Genomic DNA, 18582 nt, shown 5'->3' with positions numbered 1-18582 from the left:
TTCTTCCCATTAATGCTATTGAAATTAAGATTAGTGCAGCTTCAAAGCTTGAATTCTAGAACCATTGCAATTATTATAAAGACTAACTTAAAAGTTTACTATTTCAGTTCTGTGCAACTACCTTTCCATCTTTTTTTAACTTTGTGAATTCTGTGGATGATGTTAAATTTACAAATATGACAGAAGAAAAAGCTAATGATCTATGAGAACAGAAATGTGGATAAAGAAACTTTATTTCTGTTTTCAGAATCTCATTACTGACATAATAAAACTATTCTATAAAAAAAAGAATTCTATAAACTCAGAATCTGAGTTGTTTGTATAAATTGCAGAAATCAGATTATAAGCAGATATTAAAAGGAAATCTAAAGGATTCAAGTTCTAATGAAATCTGCTATACAGGAAATTGCTTCAGGGTAAGAACAATACTGAAGGGAAGCTAGAAATTATAGTAATTTTATTTTTCGATCTATAACTACAAGATGATTTCAAGGAAATGGATTTAGCACAATGGGGAGAGATATTTTTTTACTGGAAAGGATCCTGAAAAAAATATGTACTCTTTCGCAACTGCTTTGAGAAACTAAGAAAATACTTTGACTGAGGCCTAAAATTATAGTGATTGTATTTAAAGAAACTGCTTCAGAAAAATGGAGACAATAACATTTTTTTTAAAATATTTTAGCCTGAGATTGGCAGGGTAAGTACATATGAATGAGAGTCAATGAAACTGTAATTTCAGCAATAGCTGAATCTGAGTCTACCGGAGGAGAAAAAACACAAGAGGAACAGAGAAGAAAACTTGTCTACTTCATGTAAAACAAGTTTATATAAAGCCACTACCTTAAAACTAGCATGAACATATGTTAGGATGAATAAGAGAAAGTGTCTGTTTTCACTTATAGTACCTCTACACTGGTGTCAGAGGGAATGACTGTGAGCATTCATATCTCAGTGCTGAGGAAATGACAACATAAGCTTGATGGGACTAAATTTTTTTACCTGAAGATGATCTCAGGTTTCAATAGATTATTCCATTGTAAATATCTTTTATATACCAATGACATAAGAAGTAAGAGAGTCTTTCAATATGAGAAGATAGTGGATTATTTTAGTCTTAAGAATGAAGCCAAAATTGTACAAATTTTCCTTTCTGTTATTTCTTACTTCTCTCAAACAGAGCTTGCAAAAATAGCGAAGTTTTTCTTTGCCCCCCCTCCCCAATATACTTTTCTTTTTAACCATAATGGGAAGTGTTTGTAAAACCCAAGGAACAAAAAAAGACTTTTAAGATGGCTTTAATTCCCTAAGAGTAGTGGACTTCAATAGAGATCTGCATGTAAAAATATAAGTTTATACATGTTGTAGCTGCAACTGTCTCATGTGACAGTTGGGTGGTTTTTTTGGTTGAGAAAATGTCAGTTCTTCTTTCATAATTCTGTTTTATAATTTGTTTTTTTTTGTTTGTTTGTTTTTTTTTCCCTGTCCAATTTGAAATTTTCTCCCTGAGACACCTCTAGTTTTTGTGGGGAAGAAAAAATGTAGCCATAGGCATTCCCACAGCTGGAACTACCTTTCCTGTTCACTGCTCAGTTAGAAGATTTGGCTATTCTGGTATAAAGATGCCAATGCTTTGTGCTGTCATGTCAGTAGTATTTAATGTTACATTGACATTCAAATTAAAATGAAATTTTATTGATGCCACACAGTGACAGGCAGTAAAAGCAAAACACAGCTGTCTGGTAAAAGTAACAGACTGCAACTTTAAATAAGGAGCAATGCAGTACAGCCTCTGAATAACGAACAGGCAGTCTCCCTGTGGTGTCTAACCAATCCCCTGTCCCAGTCCTGACACAAGAGGAATTTTAGCAGTGGCTGTTTTCACTCATCATGTGGAGAACTACACTTACTCTCACTTGTGTCACAAGTGCTTCCCTACTACAGTTTAATCCTCATTCCTTGAGCATAGTCTCACTTTTCTTAGCTACTGGAAACAAAAAACAGTCCCTCCACACTTTATCATACATGTTATATACAAATGTTTTGTGATGCTCTGAGTACTGTGTAATGCTGACTACTTTGTAGTCTCTATGGAGTTGTACAGATCACAGAGTACTCAGCACTATACCTGAGTATACTGTGTTCACCGTTAACCCCTGTGAAGATAACTTGCACAGTAATTTCACCTGTGTCTTATTTGGTGCACGTAGATGTCGATGCAAAAATTACTTTCACAATTTCTGTTTGCCAGTAGCTGTGTCATTGGTTATCTTTTAAAGACATTGCTCGTTTATGTATGTGTCCAAAATTTATAGAAAGAAGGTAAAACACTTAAAAGAATCTTCATATCTCAAAACAAAGGCTGCAACAAAGGTGGCAGTGGCTGTGCTTCCTGTTCAAATACTTGCCCATCCTTGTTTTTTCAGTAAAAGTTCCCACATAGTTGAGAAGAAAAGGGTCTTTCCTTCACAGCAGATGGGTGTCTATATTCGTGACACCTTCCACCCATCCTCAGAAAGTATCCTGGGGTTGTCATGTGTAAGGAACTTTACCACTTTGTAGAACTGCTCTTTGGATTCTTCTCAGACTGGATGGCTTTTACCAAGTTTCTTGCATTGGCGGTTGCCTGTCATAGATAGCATGAAGTTGCTCTCGGTCCTTATCCAGATATCTACTTTTTTAGGAGCAGCTTATCTCACTCACTATTCCAATTTCATGGTTCCTCAGTCCTGTGCAGGATATAATAGAAGCAAAAGCTGCACTTATCTGCAGAATAAACCTTGGAGTCCATTGTAATGAGTCAGTGGAATGGTCCATCCAGAAATACTGACAGATATTATCTGTAGGAACGTGCCTGGCTGCACTGCGCCACTCAGCAGTATGTTCTCCCTCACGACAAACTCCTGTGTGTTTCAGAAACATGGAGAACTAATTACAGACTTCATAAAGTCTGAAAACCATTCAGAGATTTGTGGTACACTCTGTAGCTAGATTTTAACTTTCTGAAGGCCTTTCACTCACCTCTTCCTGATTCACTGCTATAGATTAAAAATGAAGTTCTGTGGTAGTTCCTCAACGCTTGTCTTTTATTTGTATCCTCCTGTTTTGGGTTTGTGTGGTGGGGTTTTGGTAGCAGGGAAGGGGCTGCAGGGCCGGCTCCTGTGAGAAGCTGCCAGAAGCTTCCCCAGCTCCACGTCGGACCCGCCACTGGCCCAGGCCAAGCCCATCAGCGACGGCGGTAGCGCCTCTGGGAGAACAGAGTTAAGAAGGGGAACCTGCAGGGAGTGAGGGGATGGGAATGGGAGAGGAACAGGAGATTGGAATGGGAGAGGAACCCCTGTGCAGATACGGAGGTCAGTGAGGAAGGTGGGGAGGAGGAGCGGGGGAGGAGGGGATGCCCCTGCAGCCCATGGTGAGATGGCAGGCTGTCCCCCTCCAGCCCATAGAGGGGAATGGGGGAGTGGAAGCCCCCGAAGACGGCCGGGACTCCATGGGAAAGCCTGCGCTGGAGCAGTCTGGGACTGAAGGACTGCAGCCCGTGGAAGGGACCCATGCTGGAGCAGTTCGTGAAGAACTGCAACCCGTGGAAAGGACTCATGTTGGAGAAGTCCATGGAGGACTGTCTCCCATGGGAGGGACCCCCTGGTGGAGCAGGGGACGAGTGAGGAGTCCTCCCCCTGAGGAGGAAGGAGCAGCAGAGACAAGGGCTGAGGAACTGACCCCAACCCCCATTCCCCGTCCCCCTGTGCCGCTGAGGGGAAGAGGGGGAGAAAACCGGGAGTGGGGTTGAGCTGGGAAGGAGGGAGGTGTGGGGGGAAGGTGTCCTAAGGTTTGGTTTTACTTCCCATTATCCTTTTTTTTTATTTTATTGGTAGTGAATTAAATTGATTTTCTTTCTTCCCCAAGTTGAGCCTGCCTTTTGCCTGTGACCATAAGTGGTGAGTGATCCCTCCCTGCCCTTATCTCGACCCATGAGTGTTTTTTTATATTTTCTCCTCCTCATCCCACCAGGCCCAAGGAGCAGGGGGAGGGAGTGAGCGAGCAAGCAGCTTTGTTGCTGGCTGGGTTTAAAACATGACACCTCCATTTCCCTATGACATGAAATTAGGCATTTTCCTGCACTTCTGTGCTAAGATGGAAATGAGGGCTGGAAAAATTCTCACTAAGGATTTGTCTTTTTGAGAGTGGATTTTATGTAGTATTAGATCTTAATGTTAACTTCACCAATTTTGAATCCTTGACCATTTTTTTCAGAAAGCAGAATTCCACGTGGCTATCATTTCTGCCAGAAGAGTGGGCAGGGTTCAGGCCCTTGAGCTGTACTCAACTCCATAGAACTTGCATCAAATTCTATCTAGTGTTTCTAAAAGAAAACAGATTTATGACTGTGCATTGATAGAATGATTTTTTTTAAATGTAGGTTTAATATTTTTATTTGCCTTTATCGTCCTCTATATGTAGCATGCATAGTTAGCAGTTTTACAATATTCTTTTCATTGGTCTCAAGATACACTTTTCAGTTTAAGAAAGGAATTTAGAAATACATTTCTCAGACATGATGCACTGATTTGGCATTCATAGTATTCTGTTATTGCTAAAGACTTAATTCTAATTTTCAGTTTAAGTTCTGTGTTATAAACATTCTCTACCCCTACATCTTTCAAGGGACAGTGAGAGTTAGTGCATGGAAGGTGAATCTGAATTAGCATAATCTAAATTCATATAAATGGTTTAAATCTGGCAATTAATTTAGGAGAATCCTGAAATGAAATTTAATTTAGTTCATTTCCTGTTCTACAGTAATTGAAAATGTTAAAAGAATGTCAGTGAAAATGTTCTGAAACTGCAAACTCAGTCAATTGTGCTAGCACACAAACAGACTTAAATTCAGAAATACAGTGGCTTTGCCTCAAGCTGTATAGTGTCAGTTGAGCAGAACAATCCAGTAATGAAAAGAAGCTCTTGTAGTTTCTTTTCAGTAACTAATTGGTGTGTAAAGAGGACCTTCACACACTGCAGCAAAAATGTAAAAGACAAAATTAAATGAAAATAAACAAAAGGCAAAAATCATTAAATTAGTATCTCTTAACCTATACATATATATATTTACAGGTCATTTTAAGAGCAGTACAATTATGTGACTAACCCCAAATTAATGTAAGCTGTATTGCATGCATAGAAAAAACATCTAAAAGAAAGACATACTTGCAAAATTGAGAAGTAAATTTTAATAAATGCCAAAGGAAAGGTTTGCAAACAGAAGACAGAGAATTTAGATGAAATTAAGCATCGTTTCATATCATCATAATCAGTATAGTGTAATGTGTATTTTTAGAGCCATATCTTAAAGGTTTGATTTTTTTTGGCAAAAAAACAAAATAAGGTATCATGTTATGAACTTTTTTAAAAACAAAAAGCTATAGATTAATCCAGAAGGCTTATAAGTGAAAAAAACCCAAACAATACCCCCCATCCCAGAAACTTAGTATGAACTTAAAATATATTGAGCTTATAACACTGTATGATTAAGGTCGGTTTTCACTTTTCATTAAAAGACTCTTTTAATCATCTATGAAACTGCTGAATTTAACTTTGGTAAACAGAGTAGGTTACAAATATTTTTTCTTTTTTTTTTTTTTCTCTAAGACAAACAATGAAAACCATTTTATTTGATGAACATAAGCATTGTATTATGCTTTTAGTTGAAAAGTTTCATTATCACATGCTTTGGAGATGAAAATGCTGACATGGTGATGTTTGTGCCACAGTTTGGCGTTTTGCCCATCTCAGGAAAATTTTCCCAAATTTGTGAATATATAAATCTTTAGCTAGATAGATTTTATGTGAGCAAGTCCTACCTTATGAATGAGCACTCCAAATTATTTTTTTCTTAAATGAGCACTCTCAGCAGTCGTGGATTAGGATGGAGGTGAGCAGTTTGTCCATCTGTACTGGGTTTGGCTGGTACGGAGTTAATTTTCTTCAGCTAATGCTGAGCAGTGCTTGCAGGGTGTCAAGGCCTTCTCTGTTACTTACTCTGCCATCCCACCAGGTAGGCTCAGGGTGGGCAGGAGGGTGGAGGTCTCACAGCTGGAACAGCTGACCTGAGCTGAACAATGAGATATTCCGTACCATGCGATGTCATGCTTAGCAATGGGGAAATTTTTCTGAAGTAGCCATTGCTTGGGGACTGACCGGGCATCAGTCTGCTGGTGATAAGCAATTGCTTTTGCATCACTTGTTTGTTGTTGCTTTTTATTTCCTTTTTCTTTTCCTTCACTTGCTAAACTGTCTTTGTCTTGACCCATTAATTTTCTTGCTTTCATCTTTCTGATTCTCTCCCCCATCCTGCTGTGGCGGAGTGAGAGACCAACTGGGTAGGGGCTTACCTGCCAGCTGGGGTCAACCCACCAACCATCCTATGTTCTCAATGCCTACTGTCTTGTGGGTAGCCTGAGAAAGTGAGGGTACTGCTGTTTGGTTGCAGTACCGAGGAAATAAGTGCTAGACTTAAAGAGGAGGGAAGAAGAGAGAAGGAAGGGAGCAGATGGGAACCTCTCATGTTTCCATGTCTGCAGCTTGGAATAAGGGAAGCAGCACTACCAAACCAAGAAGACTTGACGAGAAGTGCAGCAGGCAAGAACAGCATCATGGGGTATCAGGAAAGATGATGTTTGAGACAAAAAGACTAGAATACATATTAGAGAGGAGGAGAGCAAGACAAGCTCTCCAAGGAACTTTGGAACCGTATGGAGTGGAGGACTGAGACTTCATTGGTAAGAAGGTTGCAAGAATGAAACTGGGAAGAGGAAGAATCGCAAAAAATAGAACAGTAGTGGCATGCTGTGATAGGAGTATAGGCTGAATAGTCCATGATTATTAAACTGTGTTCTCCAAAAACACTGGGGGTGAAAGTCAGGGTTCTGTTTGAACTAAAACTTGTGTATTGCAAATATAAATACATAAGATGAATAATGTTTTATCTTAAAACGCTCTCTGAATGTTTCAAAAGAAAAACATTTTATTTACTTTCCCAAAGTTACGTAATTTATCATCCATAAATCACTGAATTATCCCTCTGTGCATGACGTGAGAAAGAAGAAAGCTGTTAGCTATTTCTCATTTTCAATTAAGGAAAAAAGAGATTTGAGCATGTGAAAAATGTAATTTGTTAAAGGTTATTTTGATTTGGTTCTAATAATTGTCAGTTATAACCTGTTGAAGGACTCCTGGCTTTTCTGTGTATGGGTCAGAGATTCTCATCCAATCTAAATCCACGAGGTTTTCCTGTTGTATTTCACATCTATTATCAAGAAAAGAGCTGCTTTTTAAAATCTCCTGTAACAAAGTTTAAAATGGAGTTTTGTCTTGAAGGTGAGAAAGAGAGGGGCTAGCTGAAATCACCATAGATGTCCATATGCATGTGTTGTTTTACATTTATATTGAAATTCTAACTCTAGAATATGAAAGTAAGATTTTTGAGTGATGCCAATTTAGGTAGGCTTCTTAAGTGTATTTGTTTCTCATCGGCTGATGTATGCATCCTAGCTATAGTATGTGATTGAAATTTTCAAGCAGATTTCAGCTAAATTCATAATCTCAGAAGTGCTGGCCTAAAGATTATGTTACTTTAATATTAAAGAAGTGATCATATTTGAAGCATTATTTCTGAGACCTTAGTGGGAACACAGTTTCCATTAATTTGTCCAGGCAGTGGCTTGAAGGACAGAACTTCTTTACCTTCTTTGCCACCTCAACCTGAACTTTTTCTCTCATATTTTTTAAAAAATCTCTTTCTATGAAGCCATTATAGACTTTGCCATTATATGTATATGCAGTTGAATTTACTGTGTTTTAGCTGGGATTTGTTCCAAAAGTTTGTGTGTTTCCTCTGCTTTTCACAAAAAGACTCCTGTTGGTTTGCAGTGAATCATTTTCTCTTTTCCAAGTTTTACATGAGTAGACAGCAGTGTTACTGACAATTTCTTCCTGCTGCTGTAATTACCAGAATTTTCCCACAAGCAAATCTCCTGTCTGAAAGCTTAGGACACTTGAACAGAACAGCCAACATCTTGCTGTTCTTTACCCTCGGCCTTCTTGCCTACTTTGGCATCATGTTGAATGAGAAACAATTATTTCCAGTTTAGGATTATTGGCTTAACCCTCTCTGTTTTGGGAAAGAGAAGCTGCAGCTCATGAATATGAGACAAGGGCAACAACCATCATTATTATCCAACTAACTGTCTTACTGATAATCAGTTCCTTAAGTCAGGTCAATGATCTGCACTTAGAAACCTAGGATTATGGACTAATCTTTCTTGCAAGCTTCTTGCTGCAATTCAAATGTAAGATCTTTTAGGTGCTTCATTGTCCATTTGCTAACTGTTAAATTTATGAAAGTACGAACTGTAACAGTCTAATTATAAAATCTGAGCAACACAAATATAAAGATACTATTATGTTACATACTTCTCATACTGTTATACAAAAGTAAAACCTTATATAGGGTTGTGCGTTTTTTTAATGTTAGACATTTCAAGTCATTTGTGTGTGCCCCTGAGATCAAAGTTTGATCTTCAATTTCTTCTGATATCTTTCCCTTTTGGAAACTGTTGAAATGACCTCTTCTAAAATAACTCATGTAAAATACATTACACAACCATTTTTTAAATTATGAAATTAAATAGAGTTTATGAAAATGTGACCTTTCAGGAAAAAAATATTCAGAATTCATTTGTAAGGATTTTAACAGTTCAGATGCAGGAATGTGACTGTTTTCTCCCCTGTCTTCATTATCTGAGGAAATTGTTTACATTTCAACAGGTTTAGTTTGTTGTCCTAGAATCTAGTAATTTTTTATAACTTTAGGTTTAGCATTAAATGGGGAACAGATTTTTCAGTCATCAAAACTATGTTTCTAATTATTTAAAACTGTAAGAAAGTTATTTAAGAACTAAATTAAGATTATTCCTTCAAAAGTTTATGCATAGTATTAAAGTCACTCTGGCAAAACTATGTGTATGTGATATATGAGCAGAACTAGGGATGCATGTAGGGCAGACTATTTGGAAGAAAGATAGTTAAAGAAGATGAATGCTATAAACCTGTTTATTTCTATTCCTTCCACTCCCATAAACTTTCTAGGTCGGGAAAGTTGCTTAAGACAGAATGATGAAAGGTAGACAAGATTTATGTGTTCCTCATTATCTAAGTTGTTCATCAGAGTGTATTTAGAACTTGACTTTCAGAAGTGTTGGGCATCAATACCACTAGCCAGAATAATGGGTGCTGTGTGCGTGTTGTTGCCCTGTCAGTGTGTGAAAGAATAAGCACAGCTGCAGATGATGGGGGTCTTTAACTTTCAGACCTGTCTGTGCCATACTGGTTTTTATAAGCTTGTACAAATCTTTTTCCATGTTTCAATCTGTCCTTTATGTTCACAGTGACTTGATTACTCTGACTGAGTAGTCTAGAAAAGACTGTGAGGAAATGAATACATTTGTAATTCCTGAAGCATTTGTTAGGTGTTAAGCCAAAGTACCTTGCACTAAATAACACAAGAAAAAAATGTATTCATGTAATTTCTTCTTTCCTTCTCCCCCCAAAAAAGGTCAGACCAGTGCTCTTCTCACAAGTAACCTACAGAATATTTTAAAGTACTGACTGTATCAGTCATTTCCCGACTGTTTATAAAGGGGGCTTAGCTCTGGAGTGTTCTTGAAGATACCTCTCCACAGACACTTGAAATTAGAGTTCTTAAACTCACAAGAAATCCCACCTTTAATCCCTGCTTCTCTTGTATTGAGTATAAATTATAATTAATTATTCATTTGGTTGCTGATTGCAAAGCTTACTTGTATGCTTTCTATATATGCATAGTAATCATCTTGATGCAGGCACACGTATTTGCCTATCTATCTCTTGCAAGTATTGTTATTTATTAAAAGTATTTTCTTTCAATAAAAACATCACATACAAAATCTGTCTTCTACTACCTGTTTACATGTATTTAACTTCTTAAAATTCTATTTTTTTTCTTTTATATGTGTGGATGTTATTGGTGAAAAGGGGAGAACAGGGATTTTGAATAGGACATATGGACATAAAGGAGCTGTTTTGAAATTGGTGTGGAGAGGCCTTAAAACTTTTTCTAATATACTTATTATAGAAGAAAATTACAGAAAATAGTTCTCTTTTTCATTTTATGCTCAAAAGACCTGTTACTGACAACATGTATTAACATCATTATTTTATGTTTTACATGTTTACATAAATTTTCTTACATATTGCTTTTGTCAAGAAAAAGTGCTGAAACTCCTATTAGAAAGTATTATCCATTGAATGACTGTCTCATCAGTATAGTCAAACATGAATTGCCAATAGATTGAAAAGCTTTTGAGAAATCGAATGCGTACCTCTCAATTTCCAAAGGATACAAAGCAGCAGGTATCACTACTTGCTGTGAACTCATTCTGCTGTACAAGCATGTAGAAATGTATCATTTTATTTGAAAAACATGGCTCCTTCGGTCTCTTTCAGATGTTCTGTGTTAGAATGTAAAATATTCAATCACCAAGACAAAAATATTTCAGCCCTTCTTACAAAACCTTTACGGATCCAAAACAGAGAAGTCTGGAGCTAATTTTGTCTGAGTGCATACAGTCTATGCTCATTTGTCATCCTAGCCTTTTTGAAAGTTCATGCAAGTTTCTGAAACCTCACTATAGCCACAATATCCAAACGCTTTTCTTTCTATAGACTTTTCTATCATTCCAATTAGGTAGAGATTTTGTAATTGGCACGTTTTCCAGTACATAATATAGACTTTTTTCCTCTTACAACTGTGAGTTTCAATAGCACATAAATGGTTCCAAGACAGAATGAAAATGCCAGGAACTCTCATTTTGAATTGCATTGATTTAATTAAATAGATTATGTTATGGATGTTTAAGATGTAACAACTGCAGAATGAGTATTTGTTGACATTTACATGCATTTAGAAATCCATTATAGACTCTGAACATTAACTCAAGTACCATTTCATACTTTTAATTAGTCTTTGGTAGTTCAAAAATGATTCTGTGTAAAACATATAGACTATGTTTATGAGCTTAAATTACTTGAGATTTAGATAACACTAACAGAGTTCTTGATGTTTCCAATGTTTTCACATTACCTTACTTTTTTTTAATATTAAAACATCTGCTAATATTTCCATGTGTGTACTGAAATAGGATTTATATATGCCTTTGTCCTTCTTTTTTTGGAGTCATCCCAAAATATTTTGCCACATCACATTCAGAAGCTGAAGATAGATTTTAAATAATTCATGAGCTCTGTCTTCCATGGAAAGTAGAAATGAAAACAACATTACCTTTTTGCTGAGCAGGGCCCACCTAGTCTCTACCTAGAGCAATATAATTATTGGAGATTATTAAATGCTATTTGGAGTCCCATGGGGTGTGCTTTTAATCCTTTAGTGCTTAATATATGAGCTGCAAAAAATTCTTTTCATTCAGGACAATTAACCCCTCATGGCTTGTCTTGTGAAGTTTTTCTAGGGATTAGTGGTATTGCTACTTTAATAGTATTTCCCCATCTGTAACAAGCAGTAATATTAATAGGAAATTATATGAGTATAAACTTAATCATCTAAGCTGAGATCATTGGTAGTGTTGATGTACACCTATATGCTATATATTATGTTTTCAGGACCTGTTCTTTTTTAGATTAGACATTTAAAGTTTTGCAAATACCCCAGCTGGCATTTATTTTAAAATGTCTTTACAGTTTATTCTGGTGGGCTTTCTATTTAGAGTTCATACTACAAACCTCCAGAGTCCACAGAAGTTACAACACAGGGTCATGCTTTTTTGAATTTAGAAGAAGAAATTTCCTGCAAATTCTTTCTTTTTTTGTTTGTTTTTTTCTTCTTTCAGCTTGGTGGTTACAGTATTCCTTTACTCGGTGGTTACAGTGTTCTGGGATCATATCTGAAGCCAAGGTTCCATGATGATTAAGAATGAATCTGTACAGCATCAGAACACCCAGCAGTGCAAATCTGATCTGAATCTGGCAGGAACACTTGATTGAATTCCTGTAAAATTAACTATAGCATACAGAAGGAAACTTATGAGCATTTTGTGCTTTTATGCCAGTTTTATATATGGTTTGGCATAAAGTCAGAATGGCATTGACAAACAATAATTCAACATAAAGCTTGTAAATAAAGTTAACCTGTCAAAAACTGTTGGAACAAATTTGCACCATGGGACCACAGTATTAAGGCCTGTGATGTTACATTTTACTTTACTGTCAGTTCAATTACTTCCTTTTTTTAAAAAAACTATTCTCTTCCATTTCCATGGGTAAAGTTTTAATTGCCATAGTATACTTTGTGCCAAAGCATGAACAAGATTTACTAAGCCAAAAAGAAAAAAAAGGAAGGAATAACGCTCTGCAGCCTAATTTCTTGGGTGCTCAAAGGAGAGCTGTATTCTGGCCCCTAATAACAGTGTGCTTGTATATTCTACTAAGACAGACATAATGTAACATGCCTCAGCATTCCTTTTTGTAGGAAGTAAAATTTGGATGAGTATCATAGCTCGTGATTCAGAGTGTCTTTGTTGCTTTTGTCCACTTTCTAGACCAGGAACTCTAATTTTTTTTTTTCTCATACTCTTCCTAGAGGTCTTAGTGTTACTTTAGTGAACTCAAGGTTAGAGTTTCCAAGTAGGGACCAAATACTTAAAGGTTGGTAATGCAGATCTTTTAGGTGCTTACTTTTTTGTGTGTCTGGTTTTAGAGAATGATTATTTCAAAATACCTTAGGACTTTTTCTAGAAATAGGTGTAGGAAATTACTTAGATTACGTATTTTTCGTATAGTCACTGTAGGTTTACATGCACTGTAAATGCACATATATTTATATATGGTAAGTAAACTATATTCTTCCTTTCAAAATAGGTGAAGAGAACATTTGCAGATATCTCAGAACTTCATCAGCTTCTGTTGAAAGTACACTGTACTATATAGAATCCCTGAGAATTTCCCTTGGGGACACAAAATGAACACTTACTTCTTCTACCTTTGTATTCAAAACAGGTTTTGGAGGGTACAAATGAGCTGAATGGAAAGGTGTGCTCCAGGGATGCACGTAGCATAATCCACCTACTAATGGACACAAAAGCTAGTCTAAAGTAAAAACACTTTAGTGCAGATAAACATGTCCTCACCTTCATTGTTTCACTGCCCAGATTTGCTTCTACCGTACTGCAGGACTTACTGATGTAGATAGAACCACAGCACCCATCATAATTAAACTGAGTTGAAAGAAGTTGTAATTAATAGTCTACATACATTACAGACACATCAATAATTTTTACCCTGACAACTGGTATTTCTACACTCCTGAATATTTATATCAAATATGACAGAACAAATCATGTTGGATAAATAGTGTCAGGAGGTGATAGCCAATCATCAAGATGTATTCTGGCTGTTTTGGTTTTAATTTAACTGGCTTTTATCCATTCATTGTTCTGATAATCCTATGATGAAACGCAGGAATAAGATAACTGGTAGCAATTTACCAGTACAATAATCTTTCTCAGCAGTAAGAATATTGGCAGAATTTCTCAGACTGCTGGCTCATTTCAGTGTCAGGTAAACCTGAGTACTGTGGCTGTATGAAGCTCATAACCATATTTCCCCACTGTGAAAGTTCACAGCATCTACTTTAACACTAAAGTTCTGTTGCAACATTTTAACAATGAGATTTCACAACAATATGGTCCTTTATGACAAATTACACCAAATGTACAAGAGCATCAGGGAAAAAGGGATTGGAAAGTTCTACTTTTTGTGTATGATAGGAAGGGGAAGAAATTGGATAAGAAGAGCTAGAAAGGCATCTTTCATGTGAAATACCCCAATTTTTAATAGGCCTACTGACAGAGATAGTCTTGCTCATGGAAAAGTGTAGTGAATGTGCAGCCACAAGTTTTGTACTGTCATATATTTTTTTCTAGAGTATTCAAACCACCATTTTTAAAGTTTGGCATAAAAGCCAACAATTGGTTTGTTGGATGTCCTTGCAGGGAATATTCTATTTTTCAGATACAGAAAACAATAATACTTTTTATTTTGTCATACTGAATGTTTGACTTAATTTTTTTTCTAGGTATAATATTGTGCAAACAACCCTAAAAATTGAGACTACCACTGGACTTTTCCTGAATTAGCAATAATTAGAAGAAATTAAAATCAGTATTAATTTTCCAAGGTGGTCTTTTGATAGAAATATCTGAATAATCTAAACAAAACAGCAAATACTGAAGGTTTTAGTGTCTCAAGAATATTTAATTCTAGGTTTTATATTTTTACTTCCAGTTGGATATTTTTATTTGCATGTTATTTTTTTCTGTATCATGTTAAATAGGAAATTGAATTCTGATACCCAAGACAGTGAGTGGTTATGTTCTCTACAATCAGCTTGTCTAACACTTTAGCCCAAATAAAAATTTGATTAGATTTGAGTTTAAAACAGATAGACAAAAAATCTTAACTCCTCTATTGACATAACTGGTCCCACAGAGTGTCAAAATTAAGATTTTAAAAAAGCAATGTATTTCTGTAAGGGACTTCATGTCCTCTGACACATGCACTGGCTGAGAAATTCCTATATGTACTGCTGTGTATTCAGATGCACTGTCTTTACCAAAGCCGTTATTTCTGACATATAATTTGCAGAGGTATTTTGTCATTTACAGATACAGAAATACAGTTCAGTGAGTATTTGTAGAGTATAAGGCTCTTGAAGAAGCAGGCAATTCACCTTGGAATAGTGCTATTGACAAGTGAAAAAGTCTTTCCACATTTGGAGAATGATGGCACAAGAACTGTAAAAGTATGCTAGATTTAGAGACACATAATCTACATTTACGATATTTACGTTAAAAGAGTAAATGGACAAAATCTTTAAGTTTCATGTGATTGAGCTAGACCAGTCTGAGGTGGAGGAGAGGAAGAGACAGTAACTAACTAATTTATTCTTCTGTTATTGCAACATTCATTGAATTTTATGTTATATACAGAAGTTCTAGGCAAACTTTATTTATTTATTCATTGATTTATTAGTAGTATTTAATTTCTTTATAAACATACACCTACACAAACTTTTGTAATGAAAATCAATGTATTTTAACATGTGGATGCTATGATATACACACACTACATATTTAGCAATGTAACAGAAGTAATTTCAAAACCATGTTATTCAAATTAATGGCAAAGGCTAGTAAACCATTTTACACAATGGATAGTTTAGGCTTGAAATAAACAAAATCCAACAATTCTTTGTTATTTTTTTCCCCTAAATGCCAAATCTCAATATACCTTTTGAATTAATTTCTGTCTTCAGAAAAATTGGGTTTAGAATAAAGTCTTTCTATAAGAGCCAGAGTAAGTTTTTATGTTAGTAAGTAATATCAAGATCATTTCTCTTAATGATTAATTTCATATCTTCATATCATATGATATTTAATTATAGTATTCTAATGTAGTAGTACAGTGAATTTCAGCCTGTGATCTGTGGGGCCTCATGGACTTCTGCCACAGAGTCTGTAAATGTAATCAAAAAAAAGCAAGCGTATTCTCAATAGAGACAGACTTTTATAGAACTGTAGCTCACTTTGGAGAACTTGTAGCTGTCTACAAAGGAAAGGAGGTGGAAAACCTCTATGTTAGTGGATACTTAAAGGTATAAGTGACTTAAAATAATGATGTGAAATATTAATAACCTAAAGGAAAAACAGATCTATTGTGCTACTCAGTCCCATTTCAAAACAAGAATAGGAAAAGTGCAGACAGGCTATGGTAGACTTCTATCAAACATTTAAAGCTTGTGGCAGAATCTCTTTCTCTTCACATCAGTGAGGTTTCAAGAGTCCTCAGGGATCATTATTGCAGTTGAGGAGAAATGGAATAGTGTATCCGGCATGCATACTGTTCAAACAGATTGGAAAAAGATAAACACACTAAACTTGTTTTTGTACCATTCAGGAAGCCCTTATTCTGATGAATGAGGAGATCTAGTGCCTTTTATAGACACATCATCCTACAGAAGCAGCACCACAAAAAGGAGAGAAGAAATAAGATTCTCTGGCATTGCATCATATATATTTACTCACTTGTGCAAAACTGAATGCTACGTAGAACACATGAAATGATAGCAAGTCAGAACGATAATTTTATCCCAGTCTTGACATCTTCTGCAGTTAAGATGGCTAAAAAGCAGACTAGAAGGGCTTGTTTGTCTAAAAGTTTATTTAATTTCACCCCAATTTGTCTATTGGTCTTACAAAAGATACTACCTCTCCCTGACAACCTTTTCTTCTTTTTGTGGTAGAAGGTAGTGGAGAATCAGTCTCTTGTGTAGCTTTCTAACTATATATCAGTCTTATGGAAAGTTTATTTCACCACATACAGATAGATTCTTTAATCACGGAAACTTCATCTGTCAATCACATGCCACTACCAATAATAACCAAATGCTGCACCTACTAAAGGATGGGAAAGTATCTAAAAGCAGGTGGCAGAGAAACAGTGTTACACTGGCTTATGCTGTCAAATCAGCATTAAAATATCATCACATTATCTATCACACAACTTATATTTTCAGGTTTTAAAATAAATGTCTTTGTATGTTTAATAAGGAGATTAAAATAATGAAATATAGCTATTTCTTGTGAACCTCAGCTCATCTGAATGACCTAATCATCTTGGCTCTTTTTATAGTTAATGAAGAGAAATAGACCTTTTTAGAATTGCATAGTTCATCCAATCTATTTTAGGTATCTACTTTAGGATGACATTAATCATACCTCATATGTTACTATTAACTCTAAAAGACAGGCAACTGGTTTAGGTATGGCTGTTTATATGATCAATGCTGAGAGCTAGTTAAAATGAATGCTACGCTTTTTGTCTGGAAACTGAGAGTGTTTGCTTGTTTCTTTTTTGTCAACAAAGGCATTTTGTGTTTTCAGAGGAGTCAGTTGTTGGACAACTTTAGCATCTGTACAGGAAGAAAAGCAAGGTATTAGACTCCTTGCCATTTTTTCAGATGAGGTTGATCTCAGCATCAGGAGAAAGACAATGAGAAAAACATGATACCAATTCTAGTTTGTGCATTTGTAAAATAATGAAAGGTTGTCTATGGTTATGTTATTTACCATAATGATGTCTGATTTTCTCCTAATTAGTGAAGGACCTCATAGAATCATAGAATGGTTTGGGTTGGAAGGGACCTTAAAGATTGTCTAGTTCCAACACCCTGGCCATAGGCAGGGACACCTTCCACTAGTTCGGGTCGCTCAAAGCCTCATCCAACCTGGCCTTGAACACTTTCAGGGATGGGGTATCCACAACCTCTCTGGGGAACCTCATGCAGAGAATGAGCTGAAAACAGCAAACTGAAGGGAAGACCAGCAGCCTGATTCAGAACCATTTAATGAAGCTGTACAGTAAAACAAAGACAGCAAAATGGAAATCATTTGTAGAGTCAGAATTACTTGGGCTGGGGACATGGCAGTAATAAAGGAAGAATCCACAAAGAATCTGGAATTGAGAAAGATGAATCTGGAACCACTCTTTATATTTCTCCAAGAACTGCATCTTGAGGCAAAAGGAGAGATTTAGAATGCATCTTTACATTTTAGCTATGTTATATGGAGAAAATGCAGAGGAAAGGGTAACATATGGAAAGAGTTGTAGCTGCTCAGAGTAGAACTGCTCATTCGAAGGACCACAGAGGGAGCTGTTTATCCCATTCAGCATGTTAATAGGCCAAAAAGGGGAATGCTAATTAAAAATGAGTGTAAGTATATTTCTTCATTTCAGCAGAGAAGAAACTGAAGCCATGCTATCTTGACACTAGGATTGATGCAATAACCTTTACATTTTCTTCCTGAGTTACCACTATGGTCTGCTGGCTTTGTTATAGAGATTAGATGAGGAAGTGAAGCTCACACTTCATGCAGAATACAGGGGCAAATACTTCCATTCCTCTGAATAAAAAAGAATGAAAGAATAGAAGTGTTATAAACTAATAAATTGCTTACTAATCTCTTCTAGGATAGTGTAGATAATATGCTTTGTTCAATAAACTAATGCCATAATCAAATATCAAATGAATAATTAGTTCTTGGTGTTTCAGTTTCTGATCTACCCAAATTATATATAATTTATCTTTGGTCACTGTGTATACATCTAATCTAATTGAATCATGAGAATATAATTTCCATCAAGATCAGATTCATTGGCATTATATTTTGTTTGATATCATGTCTCTGTGTCTTTTTTTTCTTCTTTCCCATTTCTGTTTGCAGGTTTTGACCTAGTGAAGTGTGAAGATCCTGGCATACCAAATTATGGCTACAAGATCCGAGATGAAGGACATTTTATAGACACTGTCATTTTATACAGCTGTAATCCTGGCTATACAATGCATGGTAGTAGTATTATGACCTGCTTAAGTGGAGATCGAAGAGTTTGGGACAAACCTTTGCCTGCTTGCATAGG

General features: G+C 36.0%; 1 protein-coding gene across 1 annotated transcript in view; it reads left to right on the top strand.

The window, feature by feature from the left end:
- Positions 1-18582, top strand: part of CSMD1 (CUB and Sushi multiple domains 1) — a 1222061-nt gene that overhangs the window by 959369 nt on the left and 244110 nt on the right. Inside the window, exon 24 of the mRNA XM_075049874.1 lies at positions 18390-18581. Coding sequence (XP_074905975.1) covers positions 18390-18581 — 192 coding nt within the window. The remainder of the gene's footprint in view (positions 1-18389; position 18582) is intronic.

The sequence above is a fragment of the Buteo buteo genome, chromosome 17 (assembly GCF_964188355.1).
Source record: "Buteo buteo chromosome 17, bButBut1.hap1.1, whole genome shotgun sequence".
NCBI classification, from domain to species: domain Eukaryota; kingdom Metazoa; phylum Chordata; class Aves; order Accipitriformes; family Accipitridae; genus Buteo; species Buteo buteo.
This window is presented reverse-complemented; position numbering and strand designations above follow the sequence as displayed.